Genomic DNA, 21258 nt, shown 5'->3' with positions numbered 1-21258 from the left:
GCTGACTCTACAGGAAGTAGTTTGCAGCAGCGGCCGGATGTATTGCGAGAACACAGGAACAACAAAGAGGAGAAAGCACCCGGGTTTAAACCCGACTCGAGAACCCCCAAATTAAGAAAATTATCTTGCGTTCATAGCAGGTAAGTGTCTTTCTTTTAAGGGACCTTTTCAGGAACCATTTGAAATTTGGGTTACGTAACTTACCCAGCGCTAACCACCCGCATCGGTCGCAGCCTGCTCTATCGTTATTACATTATTGGCTATCGTTAACTAGCCATTTTAGCGAATCTCCAATTAAAAATGACCTCTGTGAGTAGTTATTACAGCTAGATAATCAACGTTACAGCTTACTGGTTTCTCTCTGATAGGCATGTAAAGTCAGCAAGAAGAAGGGATCAAATAATACAGATTTTGGATTTCCCGGCGTGTAATCAGCAGCGTGAACGTTACATTCCCATAGATGTTTTATTTTTATTTTTATGGCCTTCAAAGATATCTTCAAGTCTTCAAGTACAGGTTCAAATACAATTCTCACGAGTCTCTGTATACACAAGAAGAGTTACTAATCAGCGTAATCATTCTTCTTGTATACAATGGCTGTGAAGTGAACACTGCCCTTGTCTGATCTCCTCCCCCCAAAATGTGTGTGTACATACACACGCATTTTGTATATATTGATTGATTGAAGTTCGACCAAGGCTAATTTGTGGCTCAATTGTTACCTTGACATATCGTGTTGTTATCTCTTAAAACTGAAGTCTTATCAAAATCTATTTCCTCCTTATTTTACAATAAGAAAGGCCTCTCTGTGGAAAGATAGACACATCGACATAATTCAGCACAATCAAGGTTGTTATTTAAGCCTGATATTTAAGTTTATCCTAGTATTTAAAATGTTTTAATTAAAATGGAATGACTGATAAGTCTTCGAAACGATTTCACAGGTAATATTTTTGAGAAATAACTGGAACTGTTTAAAATATGAGAAGAATGTATTTTTAAAAAAAGTGTGAAATTGTCTTTTAAAATGATTTCCAACTCTGCGAAACACTGAATTCCACCACTAAGTAAATTCCTACCACTTAATTAGTGCTACTTTAGTATTTTATATGGGTCTTAGGTTTTTTAACATGCATTTTTAGGTTGGCTTTTAACATTTTTACAGTGGCCGGTAGACAGGAAAGTAGTTAAGATGAGCAGCAAAGGGCTGTGGATCTGAATCAAACCTGGGCCGCTGCGGCATATGGTTGCATGTTCATGCTGTGAGCTAACCGACACCCATATTGGTCTTGTGTTTTGTAACAACATGCACACGCAATGGAACTCTGATATTCACTGATATTTAACATGTTTTCTGATTAATTTACTTTTGTCACTGTCCCTTTCATTTCACATAACAAATTTGCCTAATCTAGTTTATAATCTGCACAAAACATGACTCTCTCTGTCTTTACACGCTTGATTTATTCCTGTGTTGGTGGTTATATGTTCTATTGACCCACTTCTCTTTCATCAGGGTTGAAAAGTTCCAGTTTGCATGTAAGGACAAGAGTCCACCGAGCCAACAATGGCGAACAATGCAGAGGATATCGAAAACAATATGGTCAGTATGAAATAAAGTTTCACAGTGCCTCTAATGCTATATCCGTCTATTTTAATGTAGTGATTAATGATTGCCACACAAGAGTCTCAGTAAGAGGGAAGTAAAGTTTCGTAGTCATTTTGTAACGTCATGTGCTGTTGAGTAGTTTTAATTGAATCATTTAATTTGGTCTCTGTTACAGTAAATTGTCCAGGACAGGGTGATTATATTCTGATAAGGAGCAGTGTGTTTCAGCTGACAGCACAACCATTAACCTTTAAATCATACATAGAAGCTTTAGGAACAAGTTGGCTTTGTGCTCTGAAGTTTGCTGTTACTGTAAACAAAGGCATTTCCTCCTTCGTGGAGTGAATAACTCAAAGTCCCTTTTTACTGTCATAGTGCACTTAACAGTGCTTAGCCTTGTGCTTTACAACAGTTGAACTCATACACTGCATCTATATTTCAGCTAAGGGAACACTTTGTTTCTGTTTTCCAGCCAGATTTGTCAGAGTGACAAGTCTGGCTAGGAAGGGCGTGCTGTTACAGTATCACTACATACCTGGTTAATTTATTCAGAAAAGCAGTCTGTATCTCTTTTGTCCTTGAGACCAATATTGGCCTAATTCCCAGGACTGAGACACAAAGCAGCATACCACACAGCGAGGTCATTTTTGCACAGCAGCCTGTTTAAAAGCTCTGGCAGCTTTCACTACTCGGATCTCTGGAGACGCCTCCTGTCTTCATTTCTGTGTACCTGGTACAATTGCTTCATGTCTAGGCTGCCGCATGTCTCGACTCGTCTGGCAGCCTGACAGTTTTAGTTCACACAGTCTCCTTGAGTTGCGTCCTTATTTTGTCCTGACGGGACAGATCCTCAGGGTGAGTGGGAACAAGCACGCTGCTGTTATCCTTGGAGCAAGAGAGGCGGTGAGCCAGTCAAGTGCACATATGGATCATCTGATAACATTTAGTTTTAATCTTTCACATTTTGGTGTGCATTTGTTTTCAATTTACGCAAATAAAGTGGCTAAATGAAAACATTTAATTTGCCAATATAAAGAAGAAACTACTTTTGGCTGCTTCTGTAATCATAAGGTGGTCACCACAGCGTTCCTGGCACAACCCTAAAGGGATTTGTGTCTCCTCCTGTGATTGATCTGGGGATCTTTCATTTGTTAGGCAAATGTGTACACCACTAGACATTTGTGTGGCAAAATCTTAGTTCAGAGATTTCATTATGTATGTGTAAGATACATTTTTTAACTCTATCATAGTAGGTAGGGGCTGATAAAACTGTCTGAGGGAATTTTATTTAGTAACGGGAGGCATAACTGTGTGTGTGTGTGGTTGTTTGTTTGTTTGTTTTTCACACATTTCAAATATGGCTCTTTTCCTGCATCAGCAGAACCAACAGGAGGCTAACAGATCCCCAGATTCCACCCAGAAACCACAAGAAACTGGTGTGCCCAGAGCGCGGTCCAGAGGTGGTTCAGCAGCTGGTGCTGGAGCTGGAACTGGAGGAGGAGGTGATAGTGGCGGTGGAGGAGGTGGCAATGGCACCAGCCCGGAGCAGAATGGGCAGCCCCCCGCTGCTCCCGCTCCAAGAGTGGTGGAAAGAGAGGAGGAGGATGAGGAGGAGCTGACTTTGAAATACGGGGCCAAGCATGTCATCATGCTTTTTGTCCCAGTGACACTTTGCATGGTGGTCGTCGTGGCAACCATAAAATCTGTCAGCTTCTACACCCAGAATGACGGGCAGAGATTGTAAGTGCTGTGACCCATTTCACACTGATTGTAATAGGGAAATGAGATGATCCAAGGCTCACATTAGAGCCTCTGTTTGAATGACATGCAGTGCAGGTCAGGAGAACTGCCACTAGGTATAGATAATGTAATGTGCTTGTGTCCATGCTTTGGGCATGTAGACAGTAATACGTGTAGCTTTGTTAATGCTTAAGATCTTTATAGAGAGCCTGAATTTGGCTCAAACCACAGAAAGATAATCTTACATATCTTTAGTTTTTCTGAAGACTTTAATGCCCCTGAATCATCTGCTCCGTAACTGTACTGTGTGTGTGTGTGTGTGTGTGTGTGTGTGTGTGTGTGTTTAATCTGTCACTTCAGGATCTACACACCATTCCCTGAAGACACAGACACAGTAGGACAGAGAGCCCTCAACTCCATTCTGAATGCCACCATCATGATCACTGTAATCATCGTTATGACTTTGGTGCTGGTGATGTTATACAAGTACCGCTGCTACAAGGTACAGATTAACACCTCTAAAATCTTGCTGCACCACGTATATAGTCTTATTAGCTGCACCCTAGAGTGTAAAAACACTTAATGTTTCAAGGCTTTTTTACAGGATGTGTTTAAACTTGTTAAAGTTGGAAAGACATAGTTTCACTAGGAACATAGTGTTCGTGATAATTTGTTATTTAGCTGTACGGCTTAGATAAAAAAAAACAACAAAAAAACCAATAAAAAAACAAATACAGAAATCTCCTGTGGAAAAGCGCCAAACACAAAACATGTTTTAAGTTGTCTGTCAGTTGGTGTAGATCCCCAGTCAAGTTGTAGAAATATGATTTCAGGAACTGTGACTGTGTTAGAAACAAAATAAAGTTGGTAAGGTGTGGCTCTAAATCACTGCTTCCTTTATCAAAGCTCCTTCATTATTATTGAAAGGTTTAGTTTTTAATCAATACTTGACTTTTGCATTCATAATTTTTGTTGAATTAGCAGAGAGTAGTTATAAGAAACAGACACCATTGTTTTCCCTTTCCATTGCTAGAATGCACAGCATGATGGATACATTTACACATTGAGTTGGAGACTAAAATAAAAAATACAGGGATTAAGTGTGATGAAATATATAGCAATTTAATCATGGAGTGATCACAAATACAAATACAGCTCTCATTGATGCTGTTTTCTGCTTGTCCATTGTGTTTCCTGTGGTCTACCTTGTATTAAACATGGCTTTGCAACATATATAAAAGTAAACCGTCTGAGCTAAAAGCACAGGCTTCAGACTGCTGCAAACACAGATCAATTTTTGCTATTCTTGGGCTGTATGTGATGGCAATAATACAACATCTCTCATACGGTCATCTCATGAACACTGCTCTGTGACCACAGAAGCCCCACCCACAAACCTTCTGCTGGCAAAGCAAATGCAGCTATACTACAGGATAAGTGGTAAGAACATGGACTGGAGTACATCAGAGAACCAACTCCCATTACATGAGATTTTTAGGGTGGAAGAAATGGTAGCAGAAATTGAGTTGAATGAGTGTTGGAGAAAATGTGAGCCACATATTAGTGACCATAATCACATATTTTGGTCATACCCTGAAGTAAAAATGTTTCAGGAGGAGAGATTAAAGAGACTCAAATTTTCATTAAAGACCTAAAGGCGACTCCTTTTGGGTCAAATATTGTAGTTTAAATCAAATTCTAGATACAGAGTCTTACAAGCACAGATTCGGTGAAATATTCTGTAAATAATGCGGATTTTTGTTCTCACAGGTGATCCAAGGCTGGCTCTTCCTTTCCTCTCTCCTCCTGCTCTTCTTCTTCTCCTACATCTACCTCAAGTAAGCCGCACAACTTAACTTTTAATGCAGTTGTTACAAACATTTCAAAGTGTCAAGCAGTTTAATTCATTATGCTTTCACTCTGTCCAAACAGAGAGGTTTTTAAGACCTACAATCTGGCCATGGACTACGTAACCCTAGCGATAATAATCTGGAATTTCGGAGTGGTGGGGATGATGTGTATTCATTGGAAGGGACCTCTGCGGCTCCAGCAGGCCTACCTCATCATGATCAGTGCCCTGATGGCCCTGGTTTTCATCAAGTACCTGCCAGAGTGGACTGCCTGGCTCATATTAGCTGTCATATCTGTCTACGGTAAGTCTCGCACGCTGCTTTTTGACCTCTATGTTCTTTAAAGTCTTCATCAAACCTTTGAAGATGTTTTTGTGTGCTAATGTCCAGTCATCTGGTTTCTTTTAGCGGTTGCGCTGGATAAAAGCATGGAGGGGGGAAAAAAAGCTAAACTTTAAAATGTCAGTTTTAAGATATATAAACTTTTGATTTTTAAACAAAAACTTTTTAAGCAATTGAGCCTTTTCTATATTTTTGATAAATGAATAAACTCTGAAATAAAACCTAATCTTGACCAATCCGTTACACCTTTAACTAAACACCACTGTGCAAATGTATTCTTACTTATAGGAAAATGTTTTCTCTCTGCAGTGGTATGTATGCAAGTGTTGAAATAACTCGTTGCTAGAGGGAAGAATGTTTCTCAAGAGCTAAAACGTTTACAAAAGTACTTGAAAATGGGGTGAAAAGTCTGTGAGGAATGGAAATGTGGGGGCAGAAGGGCTAAAAGCCAAACCTGATATCCAGAGAGCACACACAGATGCTCAAACTGTCAAATCAGTGGTGGCAACAAGAAACACATACGGTAGATAGATTAGGTGTCAGTCACAGAGGAATTTTTGAGTTAGTGTTCCAGGCTTAAATCACTTTGCGTTTATGCCATAGGAAGTGTGTTTGCCCGAAAGCTTGCTTAATATTTTTGTCTTGATTTGTGCATTTCCTCAAAGACAGCGCACTGGGACAAAGTCCAGGGTATATCAAGCGTCATCAAATTAGATTTCCTGTTAGTGTGGCAGTTTTCTTTTCCAAGAATACTATTTAACTGGGAGCCAAAGTTTAGCCACAGATCACAGTGTTGTGTAATACTTGGATGTATCATAAATTTTGCCATGTTTCAATAAACTAGGAAATAAACCCTTTAGAGATTTGGGACTGCCAGAAACTGTGCATGTTAACTTAAGCTCCTGCCCCTTGTTCATAGAAGATATCACATCAGGTCATTTGGCTTCTTAAAGAACCCTCTGTTCAGTAGCTAACATCCTTTTTCTGGCCTCTGTCGTCTTTTCTCTTGCAGATCTGTTGGCAGTGCTCTGTCCCAAAGGGCCTCTGAGGATCCTGGTGGAGACTGCTCAAGAGAGAAATGAGCCCATCTTTCCAGCTCTCATCTATTCTTGTAAGATGGACAATGTCCGCAGGCCTACACCACTACATTTAGTAACATTTTATTGCATTAAAACAAAGATGGGCAAATGAAATCCTCAGTACCTTTACTTAAAATGTTATTTTTCTTCTCATACTTAAACTCTTTCCTCTTCTGTAAGTGATTTAATTTCATTTTTAGCATTTTAAATGATTTCATATGTAGATTAAGAAATACCAATTCTACTCTAAATGTAATGTTTCCAGTGTTTCCGTTGTGTTACAGTTAACCCTTGTGTGGTGTTCATATTTTTCTTACTCAGCCAGTGTTCATGGGTCTGGTGGACCCGCTAGAGTTTAACACTATCAAACAATTTTATGTTAAATTACTCAACAGATGTTTACTTCATCCCAATTACAAACCATATGAACAGCAAACATGTTTGATTTTTTCCCTTTACCTTTGTTAGATCACATTTATGAATTAATGTGCTTCTCGTTTCTTTTCTTTTTTTATAAAATGTTATAAAAATAAATCAGTTATAATCAAGTGGAGTGAGTGGAAAGACACAACACATTTACATGTGAAGCAATATGTTTCACAACTAAATGGGATCAGCTGCTCATCAATGGTGACATTAGGCCCAGGGTTGTAAAACAGGGAGAGGTGGTGCACACACTTATCCCACACTGTCCTGATGGCAGCTAGCTTGTCTCTCTGCCGTCGAGCTGGTCTGTCGTCTCGGTTATCAAAACGGATAATCCTGGAAATTTTGTGGAAGTTTTCCAGAGACATTGATGCACGGAAAGGTTCTTGCCGGTTTCTGCATCCCACAGGGATTCTGTGGATTCCCCTTTGGACCTGAAAACTCCTGCAAGGATAAAAACCCCAAAGTAGGCCTTTGGGGTTCTTAGATGAATTTGGTCCATCTCCTTCCACCTCTCTCCAAAAACACACCTTCCTTCTAGATTACTGCAATCCAGAATAATTTTCTGGATGGAATCTGGGATGAAAAGCTCAAATGAAGACTTGATGTCCTGCACATGAGTAACTGTCAGCCGTGTTGGCCCTGGCTTATCACAGTAGCAGCTCTGCAGGGGGGCTCATTTCTTGGGCAAGAAGACCATTCAATTTCACCAGTTATTGACATCCATATTTCTTCACTTGCTGACTGGTGGGCTTGTTCTGGTCTTGGAGCTGGCTACAGATGGGGTACTCGTCTTCGTTTTGTTACTAAATGGTGCTCAACCTCATCCTCTTCTTCAAAGTCACTGTCAGACTCTGAATTTTCAGAAATGTGAAATATTCTGAAACCTCTTTGTCAACATCATCATCAGAAGCTCCTCTCTCTTCCAAAATCAATTGGATGGCCCTCGCAGCAGATAATCTTTTGCCATCTTGATCAGTTGTGATAAAGAACCACACTGGCAAAGTCTTATTTATAGTATTATGCCCCTAATTTGCAGGTGGGACAGGGTATGAGAAAATAAAATTTGGATCAAGAAAGAGGGTAAAATGTGCGGGAATGTAAGAGCGGACGGTGTTGGTAGTTGAATTTTCAACAATGTTGCAACTTTGTGCGAGAGCAGGAGGGGAAGAAAACACTATCAGCAGCACCAGAAAGGAGGAGGACAGAGTGTGGGAACACAGGACCTACACTTTCAACACTTTTATTAGACCTGGGTCCAGTGGACCCGAACACCTTGTATGTAATGTAAATGCGTGGGGGGAGGTACGGTATGAGGTCATTGAAAATTAGTTCGGATTTATGTTCTTCACAGAAAATAAGCCAAAGCCAATGAATTTCAGGTTGGAAAAATAATTAATTGTTTAATTTTTCTTTTGGGAAAAACTGAAAACGGGTCTCACAGACCCGAACACCATACAAGGGTTAAATCCATAACTTGCTGAACAAACACAGTTTTTGTAGCTTTGGACCTGTACACCACCACCACCACCACCACAGTGGATTTAATTTCAAACAATCGTAATGTTTTTAAAGTGCAGATTTTTGCTGATATTTAAGGGGTTTTAAAAGCATATTACATCAAGAACTTAGGAATTACAGGTATTTTTATACACAGTCCCCTTTCTTCAGTGGCTCAAAATTAATTGGACTTTTAAATGACAGGAGAGAATTCATCTCTTGTTATTTCATGACAAATTAAGCAGACATAATGCCTAAAATTGATTTAAAGAGGTAAATTTGTAATTTATAGCTTAAATAGCACGGTAATATAATTAATTTCATCACTAAGAAAACAACTTTGCAACGTCTGCCTGAAGAACATTCATCAGGAGCTCGGCACATTTGTTAAGGTCTACAATCAGGGGACGCCTTCATAACCGGAAATACAGAGGGTTTACAACAATGTACAAAACACTGTTTACGCTCAAGAACAAAACGACCAGATTAGACTCTCCCAGAGTCCCAGTTCTGGAAAAAAAATCTTTGGATAAACAAAACGAAGACTAACTTGTAACAAAATGATTGAAAGAGAAAAGTATGGAGAAGGACACAAATTGATCATCAGCCAAAGAAAACCGCATCATCCGTCAGACATGGTGGAGGTGGTTTTATGCCATGGCCATGTCTGGCTGACAATCGGGTCACTAGTGTTTAATGATGATGCGACTGCTGATAGAAGTAGTAGGATAAATGTGAAGTGTACAGGGCTGTAGTATCTGCTCTGATTCAGCGAGATCTAAGAACCAGCAGAGCTTACTTTTCATTTACTGCAGATTAAACGGAGAGCACAAAGACCCACACACATGCAGCATTGAAGGTAGCTATAGCAAAGGCCAGCATTTAATAATGTCCGTTGATTCTAAATATCACGGCGCCATTAACTGCAAATGATTTTCCTCCAGTTAGTAAAAACAATCATTATATTTTACATTATGTCAGTTTAATTTGAGCCTCAGAAAATGTAGGACTCTATAAAATTGGCTGCAACTTACATGGTTAATACAACTTGCGTTAAAGTCCTTGAAATAAATCTGAAAGTCTGCACTTCAGTCACATCTCGATTGTTTTTTGGTTTAAAATTCTCTGTGGTGGTTTTACGGAGGCAAAACTACCAGCGGTCTCCAACCTTTTTTGCGCCACGGAGCAGTTTATGCCCGACAATATTTTCACGGACCGGCCTTTAAGGTGTCGCGGATAAATACAACAAAATAAAACTAGTACCGGTACCGAAACAAAGAAGATTTATTCATAACACACGTGAAAAGACCCAGGAAAACCGAGTTAACGATAAAAACGATAACAAAATGACGCTGAAAACCGATAAAAGTCAGTATCACACATCCTGCTTTAAACAGTGAGACCTTAACCATTCACCTCCATTCAAACACTCAAATGTTTTTAAATATCATCAGAAACTTCAGCTACCTTCAGCAGTTATTTCTAATGAAACTTCTTCTGCTTTCAATAGTTCAAATAATCTTAAATTTAAGCTTTGTTTTAGAATGTCTGCCTTCCCTTAAACAGATGGTGTTTCCTTTAATGGACACTTCAACTTCATATAGTGCTTGTTTTTTTGTTTTGTTTTGTTTTTTTCAGCTCATTTTAAGATGTGTTTGTAGCACTCTAGCTTCAGCTGTTGCTAACTTATATTTACCTTTTAAAGGCTCTTAACACAAACCGATCTCCCAAACCTTCTTCTCCAGCTACGATGGTGTGGCTCGTCAACATGGCAGACACAGACAGGCCAAATAGGAACTCGACAGAAGCAGCTTCGCCTCAACAAGAGCCTCAAGAAGGTAACTAACAACTCAAAGAGATGGACTGCGCTTGACTTTGGTGCTCGACGGTAGGGCTGTATGATAAAACGATATATATCGGATGACGATATAAAAACATCTATCATTTCATTTTACGCTATCGTTTGTTTCGTGGTGTCGCAAAATAAACGTTTACGGCAATATTTTTTCACCGTTTTGATGGTCACTGTAGTGGCTATATTCATTTCTTAAAGTTCTCTCTTTCTCTTATATTTAATATAACCACACTACGGACGGACAAGCGCCTGTTTTTATGGGTTGTCGTTAGCAACAACGGCGGTCAAACCATCGGGTGTCCGCTTGTTTATTTTCCACATAAACCTTTCACAATAAAGCTCAAGATCCTGTTGAGACTTTTCAAAATAAACTGAATCGCGTGAAAGAGTATGCAGAGTATTTACGGATGAGAAGCAAAAAAGAGCCGTCAGGTGCTAAAAATAAACCTTTGACTCAAACGTTAGAACAGGCTTTTCCCCGCAGCACGCTGTGTAATAAATACAAAGAAAACGGCGGCCGTTACAACTTATGTCTAAAAATGTATAGTTTCATGCATCTGTTAAAACACTCGACTTCAGGTACACGACGCCCAGCTGGAAACACTTCACACAAGTTGAGCTGCCCGAGATTCACAGAATTTACAGACAATGTTAAAATTTTGTGATTTATATTGTTATTGGACGATAGATGTTTTATATCGGGATATGAGATTTTGGTCATATCGCACAGCCCTACTCGACGGTTACTTTTCAAACCTGACTGGTATCTTTTTTCAGCACCAGTGGCATCTCCGGTCCCATCGAGTCCGTCACAGGATGATGGAGGTTTCAACCAGTCCTGGGTCAGCCAACAGGAGCATCGACTGGGGCCGCTCCAGTCCACCGAGGAGACCAGACGGGAAATCCAGCAGATGCCCTCAGCGCGTCCTCCTGTTGAAGAGGACGATGAGGAGAGTAAGTGGTGAAACAATATTGAACATTATGGCTGACTAATGTGTGGTTACTGCTGGATCTTATGTAGTACTAAGTACACAGGGCAGATGGAAGCATAAACAGAATGTTAAGTAATGGAACAAGTATATTTACTAACGTTGGCGTCCATGCAGGATTGCAGATTTAAGCCCAGTATTCCCTGCAACTATGTGGCTTTGCAGCGGTGAATTATTCCACTCTATTCTACAAGTATTACTTAAAATGGGCAAAGATCCTACCTGCGTTTTCTGAAAACAGCTGCCTGCTGAAACATAAAATATTTTGTCGTGCTCCATAGAGCTGAGCATCATACTTTAAATCATCCAGATTAGCTATTAAGTAAAAACAAAACCCGTCAGGGTCATTTTTAGATTTTAAAAGTGTAAAAAATTTAAAAGCCGGGTTTGGTAATTCAAACCTGTGAATTCTCACATTGTCTGCTTTCTTCTTCTCAGCGTGTAATCATCAGCTTTCACTTCCCTCTTCTACTCAGACATTAAACATTTTAGGAATGTTTTTAAGTATTCCCTTTTCTGTGAAATTGGGGGCATGTGTGAATGGAACTATTTTGGGACTGAGAAAATTAGGAAGCGATTATTCAAGGAAATTGCTAGTGTTCATCTCTGTGCTATATTGAGGCCAGTGGTCGTTTTAACTTAAAGCTTCAGTAAATATGGGGTGAGCGATCTTGTTTGTACAGTAATTACACACAAGGAAAGGTTTCTATAAGGGTTATAGGGTGTGTGGCTGAAGCAAAACTTGTTTGAATTGACTCCACCCTGAATGTGGCGTCCCTCTGCCTCCTCAGGGGGTGTCAAGCTGGGACTCGGAGACTTCATCTTCTACAGCATGCTGGTGGGAAAAGCCTCAGCCACGGCCAGCGGCGACTGGAACACCACCCTCGCCTGCTTCGTAGCCATCCTCATTGTGAGTGATCAGCTGTTTATTTTGGTATCAAACTCGACTCACCGCAGTTTCAACCCTCTCTCGGTGCACAGTACCCAACCCCTCTTTATGTAAACCTCTTGATTACATAATAAGCAATTTTTTGCCTCCTTCAGCGCTGATTTTGTTTGGTATACAATTACTCAGTGTGCTATTTCCAAAGTGTTTTATTTTGTCTGTCTCTGCCCCCGCAGGGCTTATGTCTGACTCTGCTCCTCCTCGCCATCTTCAAGAAAGCACTCCCCGCTCTGCCCATCTCCATTTTTTTCGGCCTCGTCTTCTATTTCGCCACAGATAACTTGGTACGGCCCTTCATGGACAAGCTGGCGCTACACCAGTTCTACATTTAGCAGGACGCTGCCCTGATAACCCTCACCCACATAGCTCTCCGGCCAACAACATGAGAGCAGCTCCTTCACAGCCGGGGAACAAAGAGCGATGCTGGGGCCCCTCCCGCCCCCACATCCCCTCCTAAGAGCTCATGATGCTGGGACACAAGTTGTTTTTTCTCTGCCTTTTTTTCTGGCACCGAAGGAGCGTATTCTCCACAACAGCTGTTCTTAAACCTTTGTATTTCTGTGTTAAACCAAGAAGCGACGCTTCTCGCTCGGCTTGGGATCTCATCTTCAGTTCGTTCGCTGATCAACAGCTTCAGGCGCAGTCCAAACCCAGTGGGAAGCTTTTACTTTTATTTATCCAGGGAAGCTTTACAAGAGCTCATCCGCTCCTTTCTCAGCAGTGCCCATTTTTTTTCTTTTTTTTGCATACACACAGACACCCCCCCCCCACACACACACACACACTCAAAACCAGGAGAAGCCCAGTCCAACCGCAGTCTTCTACAGCTGTGGCTTTACAGCAGGTGCCTTCCTCAGGGACACCTTAGCGGTAGCTGTTGAGCAAAGGGAGACGTTTTCATGAAATCTTCTTTTAAAGACTTTGAACAACCTTCCTGTCACATCTGTTTGCATTACTGCAGAGCTACCACTGGCCCCGAACTAAACCGAAGATTACCAAGCCTTCATCAGACGAATGGACACTCAGTGATGATAGTGATAATAGATAGAAATGTGTAGTTTGATTGTGTATAAGATATCAGTCACCAGAGTGTGCTTTTCTCACTGCTAAGAATGGTTAAAAAAAAATCACTTTAGACACGCAGAAGTCTGAAGCAGGTGTGATTTACATTGATGTACGCTGAAATGGATGCTTTGATCATGTGAGGCTCTTCCTTATGTGAATAGTAGAGACTTTTCTCTCTTGGACTGAATAATAAGTGTTATTGTGGCACCCATTACATAATTTCACCAAGTTTTCTGCCCCCAGTTTTAAATGGAATCAGATTTGAATTCGCAGCTCGTAGAGGGAGGAAAGAGCACTACAGTGACACTCTCACACCTGAGACTTGTCTGCCACTGAGGAGCTCTGCTGGAGCAGCCGGTGGTTCAGTGCCTTGCTCAAGGGCATTTAAGTAGTTGTTGTTGTAGGCCAGAAACATCCTTTTCCTTCTTTTTCCCTTGTCTTTATTTTTATTTTTTTTTTCCAACCTGTCGATTGGGATTGTAACCTGTGATCACATGGTCACAAACTCTGAACCTTTAGGCTATAGCTGCCCTCATGATGCTCGCCTGGTGCTTTTTGGAACTATGCTACATCGATACTGAAATGATTTTACTTACAAGCAGATACAGTTATGTTTTGTTTTGGGGTTTTGTTTTTTTTTCTCAACATATGCAGAAAAGAAACAGTACTTTTAGAGACATGACTGTATTCACTGGATTCCTGCCAGTTTATTAAAACCTGCGAGCGTGTGAAAACAGTGACGTGCAGTTGTTGAGCGTCAAAACCTGATAAGTGAACGAGTGCATCTATTTCAATTTGACACCTCAATTTGCAAACAACTTAATCTCCACTTATGAAGCAGACTGCTTTAGTCGGATTAAAACCAAAAACTTTCATTCAAAAATTTAAAAAAGCGATATGATATGTGTAAGAACAAAAAGCCTGCACATTACTTTGGAGGGTGACCAGCACTTCTGTTATTCCACTAGAGGCTCATGCTTGCAAAGAGAAGAATTCAAGAGGCGACATTTTAAACAGACCGTTTTTTCCCCCCCCCCTTTTGGTTTTTGGGAATGACCTGGGTAACTGGCTTTTTTTTTTGTCCTTCACATGCTTATGTGTGTTATGCAAGGTTCCTCCAATTCAAATTTTGTTCTTTTTTTTTTTTTTTTAAATAAAAAAAATGAACAATAAAATTGAAAAAGCCTTTTTTTTTTTTATTATTGCTGCAGTTTCTTATCAGACATCTGCTTCTATATCCATTCTCAACCTGTACAAACGGTGGGACCACAGTTATAGTCCTGGAAGTCTTTGCTCTTTCTGCTACTTACAGTTCATAGCTAATGCATCGGGCCACCACCAAATGTATGGTTTACACCACAGCTGCCCTAAATTAACAGAATTGTTAATTAATGTCTCTGTATCTTGATTCTGTTCATCTGGAGCGTTTTCAGTGGGAGAAACATTTTGTCACTCATCCAAGTGACTTCTTCAGGCACTTGGATCAAATATTTAGTTAAGCAGATGAATCGAGATAGAAACAAAACAGGATATTTAGTCATTTCAGCACAAAAGCTATAAACTAGATTGTTCTCTTTTTCATTTCCACACCCCACAAAGGTCAGGATCAACATCAACCTTCAAATAGTTGAAAAACACTTTAGCCTTTTTTGATTTTCAGTGAGCAATCCCTCATGAGATTGTCGCAGAACTACGCGGGTCGGTGGGAACATTGTGGAAATTCCTCGGCGTGCTGGTAAACTGGCATCCCGCACTCAGCATCCCCTGATGCCAGCTGGCTGGCAGACGCAGTTGGCATGTAGCCTGGGGCACTGGTCGCTTTTGCTGTCACCATGGGGATTGTTTGGCCTCGCTGGCTGGGACAGTGGCACAGTATGGCAGTTTACCCAGAATATTTAGCCTCATACTGTGACTTACCTAACAAGCCCTCAGTGAGGCCTCCTCCTGGCATGCAAATCCTGCAGCTCGACCGGTGAACACCTACGAGTTAATTCCATTATGCTTTCCTTGCACTGATTCCAGAAACCTGCTCTGTTCAGATTAAGTTATACCCTGCACTTGAAGCTCTTTTGGGCTTCTCACCAAGGGGGAAAAAGATTCAAACTTATTTTAACTTTCTCCCTTCAATGAAAGACACGCAAGTCTCATGTGCTGCACTGACATAGATATAGACACTGCAAATATTAAAAGTGAAAATGCACAAAAATTAGACTTTATGGATGTGCAAGTATTTGCTGGAAAAGTGCAGTAAATCCCCTCATAGACGTTTACACTATGAAGGGCATCCATAGTACCTGTCAGTTGTGAGATGTAACTCTGCAGATGAACAGTCATTAACGAGAGTGAGACTGTCATGACTGGACAGCTGGGTCAGAGCATCACCAAGATGGCAGATATTACCAGGTTTTTCCAGCATCCAGTGATTAGTGTGTACCAAACGTGGTCAAAGAAAGGACAACCGGTGAACTGGTGACAGGGTCATAGGCAGCGAAGACTCATCAGTGTGTCTGGTGATGTCTGCAGATGATGTCTGCACAATAGAAAAAGAAGTAACAGAAACAGAGTGCATCTCATAGACCAGTCAGAGTGGAGCACAGAGCAATGGAACATGGATGAAACCCACTGTGGTGCGTTCAAGTTTACCTGGGAAAGAGAAGGAGGCAGGATCTATGAGAAGAAAGCTACCAGGTGGAGGTAGTATGATGCTGGGTAATGTTCTGCTTGGACACACTGTGTCCTGGTACTCATAATGATGTTACTTTAATCTCTACCGTCTATCTAAGAGCTCAATACAACTGAGCATCTGAAACAGGGGTCAGGGGGACCTACACTACAGGCAGGTACTTTTAATTAATATAGATTCATACATAGGACACATTCATATTGGTTAATACTAATGGTAAGCCAGCAAGTAAGACTTAACACTTCACATGAAAGCTATAACTTTCCACATCCCTCTGTGGCTGTGGCTGTTTAAGCTCCTTTACTGGGCATGTGAGACCACAGAGTGAACTGAGGTAATCTGCCAATCACTGTCATCCTCTAATGGGAGTTGATTTAGCCAGGAGACTTTGTGGCTGTGTATCACACCTGTGCACGTAAGAGGTTTCCCAGGATAGTGCTAATAAGGAGATTATCGTGCAGGGAGGGACGTCTTCTGCATGTGAGACATGCAAGGAATTGAGGATTAGGCTTCGTTAATCGCTCTGCGCAGACACTCAGCGGCACGGGAGAGAGGACACGAAGCTTTGACAAAAAGAGCAGAAAAGCCCGTAAAGGTGAATAAATAACCACCAGAGATGTCCAAGGACAAGCTGGAGAGCCTGGTGAAGCGTATGGAGGAGACACTGTCGGAGATGGAGCAGCTGAAAACGCACTGCGGAAGGCAGAGCGAGGAGCTGAGCCAGCTGGTGGTGGAGCTCCGGCGAGAGAACCAGGAGCTGGTGGAGAAGTACAACCAGCTCGCTGTGGAGATGAAGGAAGCCAAGGAGATTATAGAACAGCTACAGGACACAAAATATGCCTTCAATGCAAAAGAAAGGCAAGCTCAGAAGCTCAGCAGGCAGCTCTGAGGGCCGACATGCAGAGTGGGAACCTGATGTGACCCAGTCCTGTAGGAAAACCAGACTGGAAGGCGAATGGAAAAAGAACAAAGTATTGCTCGTTGAAGATGATGTCTAGAATCTGGGTGGGCATGCAAAATAAACTGGGCACAGCTGTTTCCTTTAACATATAGAGTGAACATATGTGTACAGTTAATGCCTGCGGCAGAGTGGCTGTAAAGCTTAGTAATTTGAATGTAACTTAAATCCTGTGGCTTAGAGTCCTTTTAAAGCTGCAACAAGACTTAATGACCAGGAATAAAAACCGAAAGTCTTTAAGAGATGTGGATGTGGAATGTGTGAACTTGAAAATGGGTGAAGATTATGCACAGAGTAGAATTATGCTCATTAGATTTCTATAATTAAAACAACATTCCTGGAAGCTAAGATACACTTCCCTGTAAAGTTATTACAGGATAAAAGCCACTGGATATTATTTTTAAGTGGGTGGTCAGCTATTTTTGGTTGTGTCAAGGACTAAAAATAACTTGCTATCCCTCCCGCCCACAGAAAGAGTGCAAATACAAGAAAAACAGAGAAAATGTGCTTTGATTTGTTGTTCAGCATGTTTAAATTCTAAACATCTTATGCATATAAGACTGACAGTTGCTTGTGTTAAGGCTTTTTGCATCATGTTAATTTACAATTTTAATGGTTTTACACTGCATAAAAAAACTGATGTAGTCAAACATGTGCATTAAACATGCATTCTTTCTGAAAGCCAGCAGGTGGCGACTTCACTGATTTTGAAAGGAAGTCCGATTGTATAAAAGGTTCTGAGAAATGAGCCTGATTTTCACTTGATTTATTTCCTCTGTAAAGTTTTAATTGCTAGTTTAAAGTCTCAAGGAGCACAACCTCACGATCATTTTCAAGTTATAGTCATATTTAAAGCAAAACTAACGATATATCAGGGTACGTGTTAGGGTGCGGTGACTTTGTAATTGCTCTCATCATGTATTGTTTTTGGGGTTTCAGTCAAATCCACCCTTTGCCTACTTTTAACAAACCCAGATAGGGATGATCACCACAAGGCTTAAAATCAATCCACAGAAACAGTCTGAGGGTGTGGCTGCCTTAAGCCTTCTCAGGCAGAGCGAAGGAGCAGACTCAGTGCTGACAGCTATACAAAAAAATCTTTCTCTCTCAAATCTTATTTGTGGCATTTTGTTGTTTTCTTGTACTCTTGTCCATAAGAGTAAAATTCCATACAGCTGTTTTGAAAAACATTTGACCAATCACATCTCTGCTGACATCTTGTGAGACAGCAATGACACACGTGTGCCTAGATTTTTAAAAAAAATATTCCACAACTCTGACTTCAAATCATCTTCACCTGTTAATGTTCAGTTAATATATTCTACAGAACACATCAGGGACCTTAATTTGCCCTGAAATCTGAGCTCACTGCCGTGAACCACAGCACAGATCTTCAAACATGCACTGAGATTCATGTACTGTAGGTTTAAAACTCATGTCACAGGTGGCCTTTTGCCTCCCACAGCAGGCACATCGCTGCCTTCAAGGACAAAACATATTCAAGATGATAAAGGACATTATTGTAAGATAACAACAGGAGACTTCAGTGACTGAGGTTTGCATTTTGCTTGTTTCACCTGACTGCATCCTGACTTTGGATCCTCTCTTCGATAGTCCTCACAAGCTTTCTCAGTAGTTGAAATCCAACACTAATCAACACTCTGATTGTGAGTATGTACAAAGTGAGTGGTACTGCAAAAAGTTCCTTTATCTCTAGAGAGTTTTGCAGTGTTGAAACTGTAGAAGATATCAAAATTGTTTGGATTGTAAAAACACTTTAGGAGGAGTACAATATAGATAAAAAAAGGCCAGTTCAAAGACGTTCGTCATCAAATGAATGTTGGAACAAGCTTGTGTAGCATGCTTTCTTCCAATGACAACAACTCTGAGCTACTTTGTTAAGAAGAGTAATAATAATGACAATGTACCAAATGACAGTCAAGGTGATTTAAAGAGTTTTTAATTTAATTAAAGTGCACCTATTACCCTTATTTTAGCTCAATATGTTTTTTGTCATCACTCATCCGAGTCACTTCGTCTCAGCTGCTATCCTCAGCTGGCTGAGGATAGCAGGTTTCCTCAGCCTTCTGAACAGTACATTTGCACAATAACTGGAACCAGCCCACTGAATGAGCAATGGGCTCTGAAATCACTTCCTTGATCATTATTATGCAAAATTGTCGTGACTATTCAAGCTCATTTTTCATCCACGGTTTCTGAGAGTAGCGCTAGCTGTGTTGTGAGATATATAAGTCTGAAAATGTATATATATCAAACAATATCGCAATGAGTCCTTTTGCTTTTGATGGTTTAAAGTATATACGTTTACCAAAATAGGCTGCTGTGGTCTCTTTAAACAACGGCCTTACCAGTGATAAAATAAAAGCACGGTTGTGCAGTGTATAGGAAGCATGTTATTGTAAATGTCATACACTGGATTGAAGACACAGAGTCTTGAGAGCTATAACTAGGTGGTATATTTGATTTGGACCACAGGAGGTTACTCAGTGTCTTGTTGATGGTCCACTGAATTTAAGCAGAGTGAGAGGTGTGCTAGGTTTGCCAAGTTTGCACTAAAGATGAAGGTAACTGAAATTCTACATATTCATTCTTAGATTTGAGAGCCACTCAGTCTGGCTTAAAGATTTAAAATGAGGTTTCATTGTAAGAAGAAAAAAGCGCTTTTTGGAGCCAAAGATTCAGCAACAAAACACTTCAGGAAGGTTTCTGGACCACAGTGTCTCTCTGGATGAAAAACAAATGATGTCAACTGTAGAAAGCTGGCTCAAAACAACTACAAATCACACCCAAGCTGTATTTTTATGAATCCCAAACTATATAATTTTAGATGGTTGTGGAGTTTTCACATTGTGGTTGGGAAAAGAAGAAGTGGGATGGAAAAAAAAAATCATGTTACATACTTGGAGATGTTTATAGATCTGGTTTTGCATTTAAAACCCAAAGGAAAAAAACAACAACCTTTTTGTGCTCGTATCTTCTAGTTTTAACATTTTCAGTAAGTTTTGAAAATTAAATCACCAAATTCTACAAATAGACTGTTTTTGTCAAGTTTGAAATCAGATTTAAGAGTTGTAGAGTTTAAAAATGTTCACCAATTTTACTGGGGCCCAAGTAACACTGGACAATGACTGCTATGATTGGACAACAAATCACCCTGAGGGACTGGAAGACACCCAGAGAGGCTTTGATACAAGACTGGGGGATTAGGTAAAGTGGCAACTTATAAAAGTTGCACAAATATATGTCAAAGTGGGGCATGTAGGTGGACTTTTAATCCACGCCAGTGTAATTTGACAAAACTGTTACAGGTATATTTACTGCTGTTAAAGCCTTGAACGTTTTGGTGCTATCAAACTACACAGGTGTCTTTTTTAGTTAGTTTTCTTCAGTCTGTTTTTCCTGTAAGAACTGTAAGAATTGGGTGATTGTAATTAAGATGATCTCTTTTTGTTTGAGTAAGAGGTCATCAAAACACTTTGTTAGACATATGTCTGTTAAATTGTTTTGATTATGAAAAAAATGTAAAAAGAAAAAAAGAGGAAAAAAATCGGATTTTTGAATTATTGACAGCAGTTTTCAGTGTACATCTTGACTGATTGTGCGGTAATAAGTTGGATATCTGAAACTAAAGAAAGGGATGTTTTGTAATTTGTGACTTCTTTTTTCTATATTAGTCTACTTGGATTTCTGTTATTGCAGTTCTGAGTAACAGACCACACAACCCACAGAGAATTTAGCATAATGTACAACTTTTCTTCTGAAAAAGGAAATCTATATTTGATGTAATTATTATTTTTTGAATGTCTTTGGCTGTTTCTCTTCTCAGGCGCAATTTCTCAAGACATAAAGAGGCAAAAGTAAAACACAAAGATTAAACCAACACATTCCTGCTGAACATACAATCCAGGGAACATTTGGGACCTATTTTCAGTTTTACAATTTGTAACTGAGCATTTGAAATAGAGCCACGACTTTGGATGATTAACTTGGTGTTACATGTTCGGTGGGTACAGTGGGGGAGCATGATAATAACGCGTTTGGTTACAGCAAAGCGGGTCTTTTTCTTTTAGCGTTTGCTTGTGGGGAGCCTAGAACAAGCGAACATGCTGATTAACCCTTTTTTTTTTATTACAGTCTGAAATTAGAGATGTTGAGTAAAATGTTCCCTCCTCTGCAGTTAGGGGGGGCTGTAATC

At 40.3% G+C, this 21258-nt stretch overlaps 1 protein-coding gene across 2 annotated transcripts; it reads left to right on the top strand.

Annotated features, from left to right (window-relative positions):
- psen1 (presenilin 1) lies at positions 1-14551 on the top strand. Of its 2 annotated transcripts, none has more exons than XM_085390837.1 (11): positions 1-140; positions 1517-1603; positions 2991-3349; positions 3710-3851; positions 5120-5187; positions 5282-5502; positions 6554-6652; positions 10292-10384; positions 11179-11355; positions 12182-12300; positions 12513-14551. In XM_085390837.1, exons 2-11 carry the CDS (start codon positions 1568-1570, stop codon positions 12666-12668), a joined length of 1470 nt encoding a protein of 489 aa, XP_085246963.1. In that variant the 5' UTR covers positions 1-140; positions 1517-1567; the 3' UTR covers positions 12669-14551. The 2 variants fall into 2 exon arrangements, with proteins under 2 accessions (XP_085246963.1, XP_085246962.1); XM_085390836.1 differs by having other exon boundaries at positions 2988-3349.
- The last annotated feature ends 6707 nt before the right edge of the window (positions 14552-21258 follow it).

This window comes from Rhamphochromis longiceps, linkage group LG19 (genome assembly GCF_057381845.1).
Source record: "Rhamphochromis longiceps isolate RC_006_pf linkage group LG19, R_longiceps_female_GT1.1, whole genome shotgun sequence".
Classification (NCBI taxonomy): Eukaryota; Metazoa; Chordata; class Actinopteri; order Cichliformes; family Cichlidae; genus Rhamphochromis; species Rhamphochromis longiceps.
This window is presented reverse-complemented; position numbering and strand designations above follow the sequence as displayed.

Excerpts from the sequence above, each read along its gene's own strand:
- psen1 (XM_085390836.1), top strand. The coding sequence starts at position 1,568 with ATGGCGAACAATGCAGAGGATATCGAAAACAATATG. Across the intron at positions 3,852-5,119 it reads ACAAGTACCGCTGCTACAAG|GTGATCCAAGGCTGGCTCTT; the intron begins GTACAGATTAAC and ends TTGTTCTCACAG. Across the intron at positions 6,653-10,291 it reads TCCAGCTCTCATCTATTCTT|CTACGATGGTGTGGCTCGTC; the intron begins GTAAGATGGACA and ends CTTCTTCTCCAG.